Source organism: Trachurus japonicus, unplaced genomic scaffold (genome assembly GCF_045865225.1).
Source record: "Trachurus japonicus isolate A0001 unplaced genomic scaffold, Traja_1.0 AP029873.1".
Lineage (NCBI taxonomy): Eukaryota > Metazoa > Chordata > Actinopteri > Carangiformes > Carangidae > Trachurus > Trachurus japonicus.
In genome coordinates this window covers 2848-18972 of record NW_028220006.1, presented here as the reverse complement: position 1 = coordinate 18972, position 16125 = coordinate 2848, and the positions used below count along the sequence as shown (strand labels likewise).

Below are 16125 nucleotides of genomic sequence, written 5' to 3'. Positions count from 1 at the left end.
TGTCCTTAAATTATTGAAAATACCACACTTGCTCATTCACCAACAATGCAGAGATGTCAGTTCTTGGGCGCTTTTGCAATACCCACTGTGAAATAGGTGCAGATTTGAGACCCTTTAATGAATTGAACTGATTCTTTCTAAATGTCTATCTGCAATCGCCACAGGCTGTCCTGCCAGAACAGTTGAAATTATGATATTTCAGTCAATGATGCACACACTTCCTCTCATGCCACTCATTTATTTATCAGATGCTTGATTTTACTTGTGTGTGGTTTCTACAGAGAATTAAAAGAAACATAAATGAAAATGAATTATATGCATGGTTATTATTGCATTATTATGAACATAAATGTGGCATAAACAGACAAAATATATAATATTAATAAAGAAATATTGATACAGTAATGTACGCATTCATTTAACACAATGCAATCATTAAACACATCCCTGAAAGCAGTGCACACTGAAAAGGCATGCAACAATTGAGTGACGGTCCCTTAATTATTTATTATCCCTAGCAGGCGGCAAAATATAAACAATTAACTCCGGCGACGCCGTCACACATTAATAAATGGACCGGGTGGCCCGTGCGAATATTAACCGCCACATAAACATACGTCCTCAACAATAAACAAAACAACTTGAACACTTACAGTCTCATGGACGCACAATCTGAATGAATGAAGGATGAATGAATGAGTGAGTCCCGACTCCCGACTATGACGGCTCCTCCGCTGCTCTCCCTCCGTGATCAGCAACGATCGATCACTCAGCCAGGTGATCTGATTGGTTAGGAATACCGCGGGTTCACGTGAACACTACATGCGAGCTGAGTGCGAGGTGAGTGACCTTCTGTACAGCCGCCCCCAATTTTGCAAAGCAAAATTGAATCAGGTGAAGGTCAGCCAGGAACATCGTGAGGAAGTGCAGGGAGTCTAATGAGCCGAGCAACTGCACGTGTGTACATCTTGTCCTTAACTTGGACCTGTGCAGTTCGCACCTTGCCATCAGAACCAGAGATGACTGCTGTAACTTTCCCTACTGGCCACAGAGCCCGTGGTAGTTGCTGATCCACTATGAGAACGATTGTCCCAACCGTTAGGTCATCTGTGTCTTGTTGCCACTTGGAACGAGTCTGGAGGGAAGGCAGATAGTTCCTGATGAAGTGGATCCAAAATTGATCAGCCAAGGCTTGACAATGCCTCCATCTACGACGGCTGAGGAGCTCTGTATCTGAGTAGATGACCTGTGGTGTGGAGGGGTCAAGCCGCCCCATAAGGAGCATATTGGGCGTGATTGCATCTGGGTCTGCAACATCCGATGAGGTGTAACCCAGGGGTTTGGAGTTGACAATGTTCTCCACCTCAGTCAGTATCGTCCTCAAGACTTCTTCTGTGACACTCTGAGACCCCAGTGTGGTGTGTAGAGCAGACTTGATAGAGCGGATTTCTCGCTCCCAAGAACCACCGAAGTGTGGTGCATATGGGGGGTTGAACCGAAAATGAATTTGCTGACTAGCAAGCTGTTCCTGCAGAGCTGGCGAAAGTGAGGTGAAAGCATCCTTGAGCTCAGAGCTGCCGCCTTTGAAGTTTGTACCCTGGTCCGATAATAACTCGAAGGGCTTTCCTCGCCTCGCTATGAAGCGCCGAAGGGCCATCAGAAATGAGTCAGTGTCCATATTGGCGAGCAGATCAAGATGGACACCATGAGTTGTTAGACACTTGAATATTATCCCCCATCTCTTCTCTGTGCGCCGCCCCATCTTGACAAGGTATGGTCCGAAACAGTCCACACCTGTGGAGTAGAACGCTGGACGGTGGAGTCGCAAGTTGGATGGGGGAAGGTCAGCCATCTTGGGGATGATTGGACTGCTGCGCCATCGGCGACATTCAGGGCAGTTGTATTGATGCTTCCTGACAGCTTCTCTTCCACGAAGGATCCAGAACCGTCTGCGTAGCTCAGCAAAGACTCTTTCTGGTCCTGGGTGAGCAAGGCGACCATCAAAATCCTGAATGACCAATTTGGTAATGTGATGATGGGGATCGAGTACGATTGGATGTAGATTGTCTTGATTAAGCTCATCGCATCTGCGAAGGCGACCCCCGACACGGATCAACCGAGCTTCCTTGTCGTACTCAGGTGCCAATGTAAGCAATCGACTGCTGTTAGGGACTGATTTCTGAGAGGCCAGGAGAGCGAACTCTTCCGGGAAACAGTCTTCCTGCACTTTCCTGAAGAGTGCCATTTCAGCTTGTCTGTAGTCGTCTGCTGTTGGGCTTGAGGAGGCGGCCGCCCCATTACCTGCCTGGACTGAGGCTTCAAGCAGCTCCTTGAAGTTGTTGAAAGTACTAGGATCAGGCAAAGGTTTATCAGTAGTCACTGAAACATGTCCACAGAAGTTGGCCTTACGCAGTTCAACTGGGTCCTCTGACAGGGAGATGTCTGGAGAGGCTGGCCAGGATGATTCGTCCTGCCACAAGAAGAGAGGTCCGTGGCTCCACCGGTTGCGACCAAGGAGCTGTGACAAAGCCAGCCCTCTGGTTATGTCATCAGCAGGGTTGTCTCCAGAACTGACATATCTCCAAGGACTATCCTCAGTCAGCTCCTGAATGTCAGCAACTCTGGACCCGACAAATACCTTGTAGCGACAAGATTGTGACTGCAGCCACTTCAAGACTGTGGTGGAGTCTGTCCAATAGGTGATACTGGAGACCTGGACAGTTAGCTCCTTCCTTAGGACAGCAGAGAGCTGTGCTCCAATGTGAGCAGCACAGAGTTCCAATCTTGGGATGGACTGCTGGCGAACTGGGGAAACTCGGGATCTGGCAGCTAGGAATGCCACTTGAACATTACCTGAATGATCCACTGTACGAAGATAGGCTACAGCCCCATAAGCTTTCTCCGATGCATCTGAGAAGATGTGAATAGTCTGAGTGCAAGCTGAGATGTCTGTCGCCAGGTCAACATAACATCTAGGCAGAGAGATAGAAGGGAGCTGTTGTAGTTCACTCTCCCAGGCATACCATTGCTGGAGCAGATCATCTGGCAACTGTGGATCATCCCAGTCTCTTTTCTTACTCCAGAGACGCTGCACCAATATCTTGGCTCGAGTGGTGAAAGGGATGAGCAGGCCAAGGGGGTCATATTGTCTCGCTAAGACCCGATAGATGCTGCGCATCGTTGGTTGGTGCTGCTCTGTTTGACGAAGCTGGTAAGTGATGGTGTCAGACGTGCAGTGCCACAACAGCCCCAAAGCTCGCTCTGGTGTGTCAGCTCCATCCAGTGATAGCCACAGTTCCCTACTCTCTGCTTTTGATTCTGATGGCAGGTGACTGATGATGTCAGGAACATTGGTAGCCCACTGGCGTAGTTCAAACCCACCTGAGAGGAGAAGTGGGTGTAGCTTTGTGATGAGCTGCTTGGCTTCTTGCTCGGAGATGAAACTCTGGAGAAGGTTGTCTACATAAAAGCAGTTTTCAACAGAGTGACGGATGTCCTCACCTGGGCTACTATGATCTAGGACGTGTCTTTGAAGCGCGAAGGTGGCGCAGCAAGGACTGCACGTTGTCCCGAAGGGCAACACTTGCCACTCATAGACGTCCGGTGCTGCACTGCGATCCATCTCTCTCCAGAGGAACCGGAGGAAGGGCTTGTCCTCAGGCAGGAGGCGCACTTGATGGAACATCCCTTTTATATCGCTACTCACTGCCACCGGATACTCCCTGAACCGGAGCAACACTCCCAGCAGAGTGGATCCTAATATGGGCCCGGGAAGTAGCTGTTCATTCAGGCTCGCACCTTGATACATGAAAGAACAGTTGAACACAATACGATCCTTACCATTATGACAGACCATATGATGAGGAATGTACCACGAGTTGACTTTGGCTTGTGCTCCATCTGCGGTTAACTTGACGACGTAACCCGCATCCAGCAACTTCTTGATCTCCTGGTTGTAGGTGTCTGCTCTGACAGGATCCTGGGAAAGGCGCTTCTCAGTCCCGCGCAAATGACCTAGTACGGCCTCCTTAGGAGAATGGAGAGGAGGAGCATCTTCCTTCCACAGCAGGGGCGTTGCGTACCTTTGCACACCATCCACTTCCACTCTAGTGGTCTTATCTTCCAGTCTTCTGATTGCTGCCGTGTCCTGTTTTGACCGAGTGATGAGCTTCTCGTTCCGGTACGGCAAAATATCCATTTGCCAGAGTTTAGTCACATGACTCAGGAGTTCTGCAGATGGTGATAAGGTGTTGGTCAACAGACACTGAGGAGTGGAGGACTGATGCATGAGGACTTTAGCAGGCCCCTGGAGTGTCCAGCCGAGGCGTGTCTTCAGTGCAGCTGGTCCGCCTGGTGGTCCTAGATGCACAGGCTCAACTGGGGTGATCAGGTGCGGATAGTCTGAGCCGATGAGCAACAATGGTTGCTCTTGATTGAATGACTGAAGAGGGAGACCTCTAAGGTGACGGTAGGTCTTCTGGAGAGCTTCAACGGGATGAGAATGTTTAGAAAGGCCGAGCTCAGTTGCTGTGAAAGCCTTGTGGATCCGGAAACGCTTCTGAGGATGAGCGACAGCGGAAACTGAGAATGAAACTGATCTGCCTGGCACGGTTCTAGTATCTTGACGGATGGTTCTCAGAATCAAGCTCTCAGTCTGTCCCTGGAGTCCTAGTTCTCTGGCCGCATCATGGAGGAGAATTGTCCTTTCGGACCCGTCGTCCAGGATAGCATATGTTTCGATCCTCCTTTTCCCGTTGTAGAGGCACACTTTGACCATCTTCAGCAGCACGCAACTACTTCTCCAGGCTGGGTCCAAGTAGTATGTTACTGGCTGAATTGGTTCTGGGCTTGGTCTCTCTGGTCTCACGGCTGAAGATGAATTGACCTCATGTAATACTTCCAGGTGAGTTTTGTTACATTGTTGACATTTGGCCTTGAGATAGCACTGTGCCGCTTGGTGATCTCTTCCACATCTCCAACACCGCTTGCCTGTTTTGATCCAAGTTACTTTCTGCTCCTTTGTGAGTTTCTTGAATTCTGTGCACTGATTGAAATAATGCTGAACATCGTCACAAAAGGGGCAATACTTCTTGGGCTTCGCTGGTTTGTTGACTTGAGATGTGAGTTGTGAAGGAGGCTCTGATTCCCTCATTGCAGGTTCATAGAGGACGGTGGTAGAACTGACAGCAGGTTTCTGCTTGGGCTTGAACCCTCTCAACCGGTCTGACCGCCCCTCTGGTATCGACCGGGGCTGATGAGTTAGTATGTCATCATCTTGAACACGGACTTCATACTCTAACCACTCTGAGAAATCCAGCAAAGTTGGAATAGGCGTACGAAGGGGGTTAATGAAACGCTTGAATTGTGCTCTCAGGTCGTGTGGGAGTTTGGACAGCAAGCGGGATATGTGTGACCCACACTCCAGTTCAGTTCTTCCCTCTCTACCCAGCTGGTCGAGCATACCAACTAGCGCTCTCACCTTCAGTGCGAACAGCCGGAATCCCTTACTGTCACCACTCTTGATTGCAGGTTCAGCTAAGACCTCAGTGATGCGCTGTAAAGCCAATTTGTGAGGCTGGCCATAAAGCTCTGTCAGAGAGGCCATGGTCTTGCTATAAGGGTGGTGGCTGTTACTGTAAGAGTCCGCAATCAGGAGGGCGTCTTCCAGCTTGAGATGATCAACGAGTATCTGATATTTAAACCTCTCAGTAGCATCTTCAGGTAAGATATTCTCCAGCGCTATCTTTAAGCGTGTAAACTGACGAGGGTCTTCGGCGGTGAAGCATGGAATCTGAGGCTTTGGTCCACGATATGTGGTCTCCTGATGAGATTGAGAACGTGGTTGACTGTAGCCTGTTGATTCCTTCAGGTCTACAGGTGGCCACTGAGGTTGCTCATCTGCCTGATGAAAAGGGTGAGTAGGTGGTCTACGATGACTGGTATATGGCTCAACATACTCAGGTGTGGACACCCAGCCATGGGGAGGATACGAGACTGGCGGCGGTGGTGGAGGGAATGACTCGTTGATTTGATGGAATGGAGCTGAGGAAGGTGGGTCCGGCCATGGCACACCCTGCAGGTCATCCTCTGGATAGCTGACAGGTTGGGCTCTATAATGCAGTGGAGTGGATGTGAAGTCTGGAGTTGGAGCCTTCAGAAAGGAGCCACGGTCCTCTGCCTGGTGAGCATATGTGTGGGTGAATACACTGGGCCTTGACCCATGAGGCTGAGAAACAGCTGAAGGGTGTGGGGTGAGAGCACTGATGAGGGTCTGCATCTCTCGCCTGAGTTGGTTATTGTCCTCCCTCATCTCTTTCAGCGCTGACAAAACCACCTCTGGAACAGGGCTCCGTGGTGTCAGTCCATCATGAAGGAGCTTAGGTGATTCATGAATGTTAATGACTCCCTCGTTGGAGTGGTCATGGAGTGTGTGTGACTGAGATAACTGACGTCTTGGAAGATCTACCAGGAAATCGTCCAGATAACGAGGTCGACGAACTTCACGGCGTGCACGGACATTATCAGGAAAAGCCATGATTCAACTGTGGGAACTGCAGATCCGGCTCGAAGGACCATGTGAAATAGGTGCAGATTTGAGACCCTTTAATGAATTGAACTGATTCTTTCTAAATGTCTATCTGCAATCGCCACAGGCTGTCCTGCCAGAACAGTTGAAATTATGATATTTCAGTCAATGATGCACACACTTCCTCTCATGCCACTCATTTATTTATCAGATGCTTGATTTTACTTGTGTGTGGTTTCTACAGAGAATTAAAAGAAACATAAATGAAAATGAATTATATGCATGGTTATTATTGCATTATTATGAACATAAATGTGGCATAAACAGACAAAATATATAATATTAATAAAGAAATATTGATACAGTAATGTACGCATTCATTTAACACAATGCAATCATTAAACACATCCCTGAAAGCAGTGCACACTGAAAAGGCATGCAACAATTGAGTGACGGTCCCTTAATTATTTATTATCCCTAGCAGGCGGCAAAATATAAACAATTAACTCCGGCGACGCCGTCACACATTAATAAATGGACCGGGTGGCCCGTGCGAATATTAACCGCCACATAAACATACGTCCTCAACAATAAACAAAACAACTTGAACACTTACAGTCTCATGGACGCACAATCTGAATGAATGAAGGATGAATGAATGAGTGAGTCCCGACTCCCGACTATGACGGCTCCTCCGCTGCTCTCCCTCCGTGATCAGCAACGATCGATCACTCAGCCAGGTGATCTGATTGGTTAGGAATACCGCGGGTTCACGTGAACACTACATGCGAGCTGAGTGCGAGGTGAGTGACCTTCTGTACACCCACATTCCGCCATCAGGAGGCGTTTCCATTGAACCAATGCGCGTTGTTACTCTCTTTTCCAGTGCTCTAGTAGTAGCGTTGACAGACAACCCCATTCAGCCAATCAGCAAGTTAGTGTAGTGACGGGACGTTGCACCAGTCGGTCCCTGATTGGCCAACGTGCTGTGTCAATCACAGCGGGTGATGCTGATTGGCTCGGCCTTCTGAGGGTTTCAGTCCAAACGCTTAGAATGGGGATGAGGCCAGACTCTCCCTCGGAATGAAATGAAATGCACTTCCGCGAGAGGCTGGTTTACGAGGCTATTAATTTCCATGCACCGGGAGATCAGGATGTTTATGGCGCTACGCGCTGGTGCTCATGGGAAATGGAGTCTTCCTTCAGGCAAAACACTACCACTTTGGGCCACTGGCGCCGCCAAACTCAACCAAAATTGAAAGTTCTTAAAGCTGTGTTCACACTGGACCTTTTGTTTTTAGAACGAGCGACGAGTTGTCATGTTAAGTTAATTGCAAACGAGCGATTGAGCGTTTAATCGCCCAGGCGAAAAAACGCTGGGGCTCGGAGCGACAGCGACGGAGCGTCGGAGTGTTTTTTCGCTCGAGTCGCTCCTGTCGCTCCAGATGAGAAATCCCAACTCTCCAGCCGTCAGTCGCTTGTCGCTCAGCACTGATTGGCTGCCGTAATCCCGGTGGTGCCGGTGTAAACAGCGACACATGGCAGTGGGCATGACGTCTTCAAAGCGAAAATGCGAGTCTGTGGCTCTGTGCCAAATTGATGAGCGAATGCACCTGAGCGTCGGAGCGTTTTTCTCGGAGTGATACGAGCGACAGGGACAAAAATAAAAGGTCCGGTGTGAACGCACCTTAAGTACGGTACTGCTTTAAAAGCAGGCTCCTCTCGTCATATTTGCAGCAACACTGTTGCTTCAGGCTGCGATCGTGCTTTTTGTATCACTCAAACTCTCTCCATTAAAACAACCATCTTGGCTGAAATCAGCCCGTTGTTGCTCCATTTCGTGCAGAAGTAGAATAATATGACGCCAAATGCCTCCTTTTGTGAACGCACACAGAGCATGAAGCTGAGAGTTGGACTCAACAAACGAGTTGATAACCAGCTTCGTAGTACCATGTTAACTCGGACCGGGGCTTGAGGTTTTGTTGAGCTGCATCATGAACACAAAGCCTGGCTATGTTGAGCCTGGTTAGCCGTTCAGCATAAGTTACCGAGGAGATGTAGGCTATCACGCGGTAAGAAGTGAACCACCGTCGTAGTACGGAAAACCCTACCTCGATAAGCTCTGGCCTCTTCCCCTTTTTCGCCCGTACTTGGATGCAAAAAGTGTGGTGCCAAAAAGAAGAAGAAGAAAAAATTAACAAAATCCAACAACCAAATTGATAAATAATGGGCTCTTTGCACAGCTCCACTACTTCCTGAACTTAATGCTGCTCCTTCATTTCCTTACATTATTGGACAAACTGATTAATCCAGGTGTGTCTGACCATTGTGACTCCTCAGACACACCTGGACTAATCAGTTTGTCCAATAATGTAAGACAGGAAACAAAGGAGCAGCATTAAGTTCAGGAAGTAGTGGAGCTGTGCAAAGAGCCCATTAGACCAATAAACACACAAATAAAAACAGAAATACTGCCTTGCTGCATGTCCCCCTCTCTCTGCCTCCACATTTCCTTGACTGTAGGCTACTGCAACGATCCTCTCCCCCCCAAAAAACATTAGAAAAAATAAATACTCCACCTGCTAGGGAGACGGACTGATCGTTGCGTAAGGGAGGAGTTTTCCCTGGGTTGCATTCAAGACGTTCAATGACGACGTGTTTAGTTTTTACTTTCATTTTCAGGGAACCAAGCAGAGGCAACAGCAGACTGCGGCTCAACTCTGGTCCGGAGACTTGAGGTGAGATTTTAACATCGCTACCTCTGTGTGTCCTCTACACCAGTCTGCAGATATGTCCAGGGATGCAAACAGCGCGCCGAAAAGCGAAATTCGCTTTTTTTCCATGACCAATTAGGAGACTTGTGTGAATCGTTCAGATCCAAAGAGTTTTTGTCCCCCCGCCCCCCCCCCCCGTGCATGTCCGTGGAGCTGTGGACATGCACGGTTCCCTACGTTGCTGTGTCAGGCAGGTGTCTCCCACGGAGCTCTGCCCCGTTTCAGAGGTGAAGGAAGCCCTAAGTGGAAAGACGTCGCCTCCGCGATGTAGAATGTGTTCAATTCAAAAAGTGAAACTAACACATTATATAGGCCCATATGTCCATTACACACTGAATGAAACATCCCATGTCTTTATTTATTCAGTTTATTTAAATAGTAATAAGTGAAGGCCTAAAATTCAGTATCTCCAAAATTGAAATATTGCAAAGGATTTTTTTTAAAAAGCATCTTTAATATGGAAATGTTGGCCTTCTGAAAACTATGTAGGCTACATCTATATGCACTCAATACTTGGTTGGGGTTGAACTGCTGCAAATTGACTTTTCCATGATATTGTAATGTACTTTTTTTATTTATTAGCCTATTATTATTATTTTTTTTTTATTATTGTAATGTACTTATTTGTTAATAGGTGGTTTTCAGATGACGTCACGTGGAACGTCACGACTGCAGATGGAGGGCAGGAAGTGTTTTGCCTTTGTTCTGGTGTTTGGCTCCAAGGCAAGACTAAAACAAAGACTGACTTAACTGTGTGTCCACAGAGAAACCCTCTGACGTCATCAACTGATCCTGAAAACTACACTATGGGTAATCTCTTCAGTCAACCCAAAGATCTGGACACGTTTGCAAATGGAATCACTGAGGGTCCAAATCTGAGAGTTAACCAAAACATTGTGAGGTTCTGCAGTTCTGATTCTTCAGAGAACCTGAAAATACACTATGAGACCAGAAGAATGGAGGCAGGTGACTGCGCTGCAGACTGGATCAAGAGCCTGGCAGAGAAGGTGGCTGGCTTGTTACCATCTCCTGAGCTGATGGGCCTCGGAGCGCTGGCCATCGCCATCTTCATCGACATCATTTCCTTCAGTCCACCCGAGGAAAGCACAAAGGAGGCGCTGAGGAGTGTGTTTGCTGAGGAGAAGGCCTCCGAGGTCTGGGATCAGATTGACTTCTGCCTCACTGAGTACATGACTTACATCAACAACAGTATGCAGCTGAGGAGCAAGTTAAAACAGATTGAACCGAGGCTGGGTGAAGCTCTCATCAAGCTGAAGAACTCTATGGTGAGGGACAAGCACATGTCATCTGACGCCCTGAAGGCCTGGGTCAATGGAGCAGCCTTCCACATCGAGATGCTGATCCATCTGGTGAGACTCGGAGATACTCAAACCTTTGATCATGTGGAGAGACGCCACTCAATTTACCAGAACGACCTGGAACCACTGTTGGTAAAGCACAAGGAGATGGTAGAGAACAAGTGCGCTCATCTGGTGCATGGCAATGGCAATGGCATCTACACGTTACATTTTATGCATGACGAAGATGGAAGAAGTCATTATATTAAACTGAAATTCACTCGCCATAGCTATAAGGATTTTTTTGAGGCTTACTACGCTCGCAGGTACAGCAGGCAGATGAGTGAGATCCAGCAGTACTTCAGTAACGCAGGAAGGAACCTGCAGAGTCGGGTTAGACAGAGAGGATTCTTCACTGTTGAATAAACAGATGCTGTTAAGTCTACAGAGATATGATACCTATGGCCAAAAGTCTGTAGACACCGCCAGTGATTAATATTATGCTCACTCTGTGTCTATTGACATCATACAAAAAAAGTTGTATCGGTGAGTTTCATGGACATTTTTACAAAGTTTGTATGACAGTAGCAGCAGACTGACTTAATAAACATCATACTCTTACCTGCTAATTACTTGGTTTCCTAGCCTATTACACTAATGTTGGTCCATCCAGTGACAGAAATGGAATATGTGTGCCCCTATAACAAGACAAATGTAACTTTAATGTGGCCGTATGTGTTATGTAGGTGATAGGATATTATTGTCATCATCTTGATATATGAAAATAATAAAATATACATAAAACACAATAACCGGTCTAGTAAAATTTGATTTTGATTGGCTGCATTCAACATGTGATATCAAAATCAGAATTACTTGATCCCCACATGGAGATTTTTTTGGCATAGGCAAGTCAACCCCTCCTCACTAGTTTTTTTTTTTTTTTGAAAAATCTGTTTTGTCATTGTTTAAACACATACAAATCACAAATTGAGTATTATTCCTCCAATAAAAACACTTTAAATGCAATTTTGAATCCTCTATCTAGTGCTCACAAAAAATTTGTACAGATCATCTCAAGGCCGAGCCTCACAAAAGTTATCACACGGCTTTTGATTTCACTAATTTTATTTTCCAAAAATGTTATTTTGTCACAGCAAATCATCACTTGCAGCAAAGCCACCAAACAGGATGTGTGAGTTCATATCTCAGCAAGGCGACTTTAACTTCATAGGCCCTCATCAGGAGGTAAAGTAGCTCAAAAGTTCACAGTTTGAGGTAGCTTTCTTATCGTGTGTGTGTGTGTGTGTGTGTGTGTGTGTGTGTGTGTGTGTGTGTGTGTGTGTGTGTGTGTGTGTGTGTGTGTGTGTGTGTGTGTGACATGGCATACAAAACGTTACATTGTACAAGTCATTTAACCAAAATAAAGTTTAAAGGTTATAAAGACTAAAATCATCATGTCCGTTTATAGCCAACACTTGATCACAGAAGAGTGGTTTGAGTCGATGCATCAGGGTGATTGTATCATTAGACAGAAAGTCATATAAAAACTAATTTATGAGTAACAGCACTTCATCATTTCATGTTCAGATATATCTATGTCAGTTTGGCTTGACTTCATCAGGAATAGGTTGTCCCTTCACTGCTGCCACAGCATTGTCCACCATCCTCTGCACCATCTTTCTGGTCGTTGTATACGTGTTGGTCCCAACATGGGGTGTGATCAGCACATTTGGAAGACCAAGGAGAGGATGATCCCTGCACAGGATGAGGAAGAGGTGTCGTAATAATAGCAAGGAATGAGCCAGAAGGGTTTTTTTGGTTTGTTTTTTTCAATTTAATTAGAGATGAGATGCAGTCAAGATGTTGTTGGTTAAATAAATTAATTTTAGGAGCGATGGATTAATGTTTTTTTCTCTGTGTTTGCCTTTCATACATGCAAAATCTTCTGATCCATTAGTGCAGCTTTTATTAAAGTATAAGAATAAATAAAAGAACATCAATTTACATAAATAGTAGGAATACAACTCTACCTTGGTAATGGTTCAGGGTAAGTCACGTCCAATGCAGCTGCTCGAATCGTTCCACACTGCAGAGCTTTAACTAAAGCTTCTTGGTCCACAACCAGACCTGAGACAAAAAAAGAGCAAATTCAGACCAAAAGACCACAGATTAAAGATAAACATGACAATCAATTACCTCAACTTTTTTTTTTTTTCCACACGACCCTCACCTCTGCTGACGTTGACCAGTGTTGCGGTGGGTTTCATGAGAGTCAGCTCTCTGTGGCTGATCAGACCGGTGGTAGAAGGAGTCAGGTTGACCACCAGCATCACAAAGTCCGACTCTTTCAGCAGGTCGTCCATGTTCTGACAGAAAGCTGCTCCCACCGCCTGCTCATCTTCAACACTCCTGAACGGCACGGAGAAAAGACGAGATAGACCAACGATTGTCAAACATGTTTCTTTATCTATAATCATTTTCTGGCTCTTTGCAGCAGGTGCATTGTCAGGCGCCATTCAACCCTCTGTTTTCTTGCGGTGTGTTTCATTTCTAAATTAACCACATGAACTGTTTTGTCATCACTCTTTCACCTTCTCCTCCTGTTGTGATACAGGATCTTCATGTCAAATCCTTTGGCTCTCTGAGCGATCCTGTATCCAATGTGTCCCATTCCAATTATTCCCAGAGTCGACCCCGAGACTTCGACTCCCATCAGGCTTTGTGGTATATGGGTGGTCCTGGGATCAACAGCTATTTGGTGACCTACACAGAGAAGGACCAAAACACCTCAGTGACTGTATCATACGCAGGATACAGCACGTTTTATAAATACATTAAAGGAGCATTATCGCAAATACAGCAGTAATAGCATAAAACAAGCTTAAATATGCAAAAGATAGGTCGGGGGGAGCCATAACTAAGTTTGCAAAGAAAATAGCCAACAGTGTAGTGTCCGTGGGGCAAATGCAGAATTTGTCTTTGTTATGATACAAGCCGGCCGGCGCCTGCTGCGTTCAATTGCACTCGGAACTCGGAAAGATCTGACCTCCGAATGGGAAAAATGCAATAGTAAATTGTAATGTAGCAGTGTTAGTCTACTTACAGTCACTGAATCGCTCGGTAGAACACTTTCTCTCCACGTCCCTGTGTCTTTCTTCAGCTGTCCTCTCAGCGTTATTAACGCGTTAACGCAAAATGATTTTAACGGCACATTAACGCGGGCCACTCCGTAGTTTTGGAAAACAGGGGGTAAGCCATAATGTTACAGAAAACCTGCATGTTTTTTCTCCTCATGTCCTTCACTAGAGAACTTGTTCTTCTTATCACCAAACGGGGCGGCTCTCTCTCTGACAGCTGATTTTTAAATACCATAAAGCATGTATGGAGGACAGACGCCCACTTGTTTATATCTGATATGCTCCGCCGCTGGCTCCATCTAGTGGCCGCGGATTTGCGTTAATGCTCCTTTAAAAGGATACAGGTGAGCTCACCCTCGACAATCTTCCTTGCCGATGCCAGAAGCAGGCCCATGCCCATATCTGCAGTGGCATCGCTCACCACACCGGGTGTGTTGGTCACCCTGGCGCCGAGGCCGGTGATGTACGGCACGTCGAGGTGGTCGATGCCCACCCCTCCGTTGGCGACCACCTTCAGCGATGGAAGTGAACTGAGCAGCGAGGGCTCGACCGCAGGAAAGGCGTTCCACACCAACACGGCCTGGATCTTAGGGCCGTGCAGCCCAGGGTTTTGGAGAAAGTCTTTGTGGCAGATGATACGGAAGTGCTGTTTCATTATATCAGTGACTTCCTCGATGTAACCGTGTTCGCCCACCTCTGAGATCAGAGCCCATGGTTTTTCCTCTTCCATGGCCTGTGGCAAGTAAAACTTTATTTTATAAGACAGAAGTTACAAAGTGCATTACACACAGGCAAATAAAAGAGAGAGCTAAATGAGATAAAACTGGGAGAAATAAGTTAAGTCCAAAAAATAAAACACACAAACACTACAGTGTAAAGATACTTATAAGGGATCTAATGCAACATGCGTAGTGACCTACTGGGGATGGCACATAAAAATCTAGCACTGTAACCTTTTAAATTGTATTAATGTGAATTTAATTAAGTTAATGATCATTATTACTAACCCTTATCCAGAATACAATGATAGTTAGATGGGTCATAGAGGCGTCAGTGCCCTATTTCTGCCCCCTAGTGGGTAAACCTGACTCTGGATGTTCACCGGCTGTTCTTTACATAGCTGACAGTGCTCGCTATTGTAATCAGTGTGTGTGTGCGTGTGTGTGGAGGGTGAGGAGGGGTGAGGCATGTGGGTGGGAGTTAAGAAGGAGTGGGGGATATGCTGAATGCTTCAAGTCAAAATGCTATGTTAGTTACATCAACATTAAAACCTGTTGTACTAGTTTCCAAGATTGATGCCTTAACTTCTCTTTAATTTACACAGATATTATGTTCAACTATGAAAATGACTCAGTGACACATGTAAAAGCCAAGTATTAATAATTATAAGATCAACTGGAGCATAAAAACCCGAGACCAGGATTAGACAAGACTGCACTCACTAGTGTCCGTTTCTTCTCTTGACCCAGGAAGAACTGCTCAGTGTATTTGGAGATTTTCAAAATAAGAGCTTTTAACAGTGGCATGGTAATTAACAACAAAACCTGCTGCTACTACAACTAATGATACTAAAAATGATAATAATCATTTTTAAAATAATCATTTTTCTATAATAGCACTGCTGTCATGATAACCATCAGGTGAAAAGAATCTAATGCCCAAACTGTGACTTGCTAATTGTACAATACCTTTTTTTGTGGCAGCTGACATACAGATCTGTGCAGCTTTGTGACTTTATGAAGCCGGGATACTTGAGCTGAACCCCACAGTCTCCTCACACACTGGACGTAGCAGAGACCTCTCATTCTGGTTGACAAGTTGTCAGTTAAAAAAATTGTGTTACATTATACACATGCAATAACAGCAGAAATTATTGTCTGTAAGGCTGCATGGAAATGAGCAATCAATCTACAACAGATTATTAAAAATAAAGTATAGATGCTGTGCAGCAATAGTCGGGGCCCGGGTAATTTTTGGCAAAATTAGGCAATTTGAAAGTGGAAGTTCCAAAGCCGTAGCACATATGCGTGATTTGTTATGAATTTTCAACGTTTTTAAATTGAGAGGCGAGCTGTAACATCACCATGAGGACTATTTGTCTTGCATTTTGATGTGTCATCATCATTGCTAGGGCTTGAACTCACAATCTCTGACACCAAGAACCAGCACCTAATCCACTGCTGTCACCTACAGCTACAGCTGATTGTCTGGAAGTGAGATTCAGGGAGTCACCAGCCAGGCAGCAGTTGTCAAGGCAGATTTTAAAAACTGTCAAAATGTCAGAAACACTGTAAAACCTAAACAAAAATCTGATAATACATATATTGCAACAGCATGGAAATGAGGTGGTGAGTGTGTTGCTTTATAAGAGAAAATCTTATGTTTAA

At 45.8% G+C, this 16125-nt stretch overlaps 2 protein-coding genes across 3 annotated transcripts; one reads left to right on the top strand and one right to left on the bottom strand.

Moving 5' to 3' along the window:
- The first annotated feature begins 10016 nt into the window (after nt 1-10016).
- On the top strand, nt 10017-11311 carry LOC146960879 (uncharacterized). The gene has a single exon (XM_085771973.1). The coding sequence runs from the start codon at nt 10107-10109 to the stop codon at nt 11022-11024; it is 918 nt and encodes a 305-aa protein (XP_085628099.1). The 5' UTR covers nt 10017-10106; the 3' UTR covers nt 11025-11311.
- Nucleotides 11312-12045: 734 nt separating this feature from the next.
- LOC146960878 (uncharacterized) lies at nt 12046-15552 on the bottom strand. 2 transcript variants are annotated; one of them, XM_085771974.1, is made up of 6 exons: nt 15427-15552; nt 14093-14471; nt 13193-13364; nt 12832-13010; nt 12632-12728; nt 12046-12356 (listed from the first exon to the last, which is right to left on the bottom strand). In XM_085771974.1, the coding sequence occupies exons 1-6, from the start codon at nt 15541-15543 to the stop codon at nt 12200-12202; spliced, it is 1101 nt and encodes a 366-aa protein (XP_085628100.1). In that variant the 5' UTR covers nt 15544-15552; the 3' UTR covers nt 12046-12199. The 2 variants fall into 2 exon arrangements, with proteins under 2 accessions (XP_085628100.1, XP_085628101.1); XM_085771975.1 differs by lacking the exon at nt 15427-15552 and adding an exon at nt 15181-15221 and having other exon boundaries at nt 12047-12356.
- Nucleotides 15553-16125: the final 573 nt, after the last annotated feature.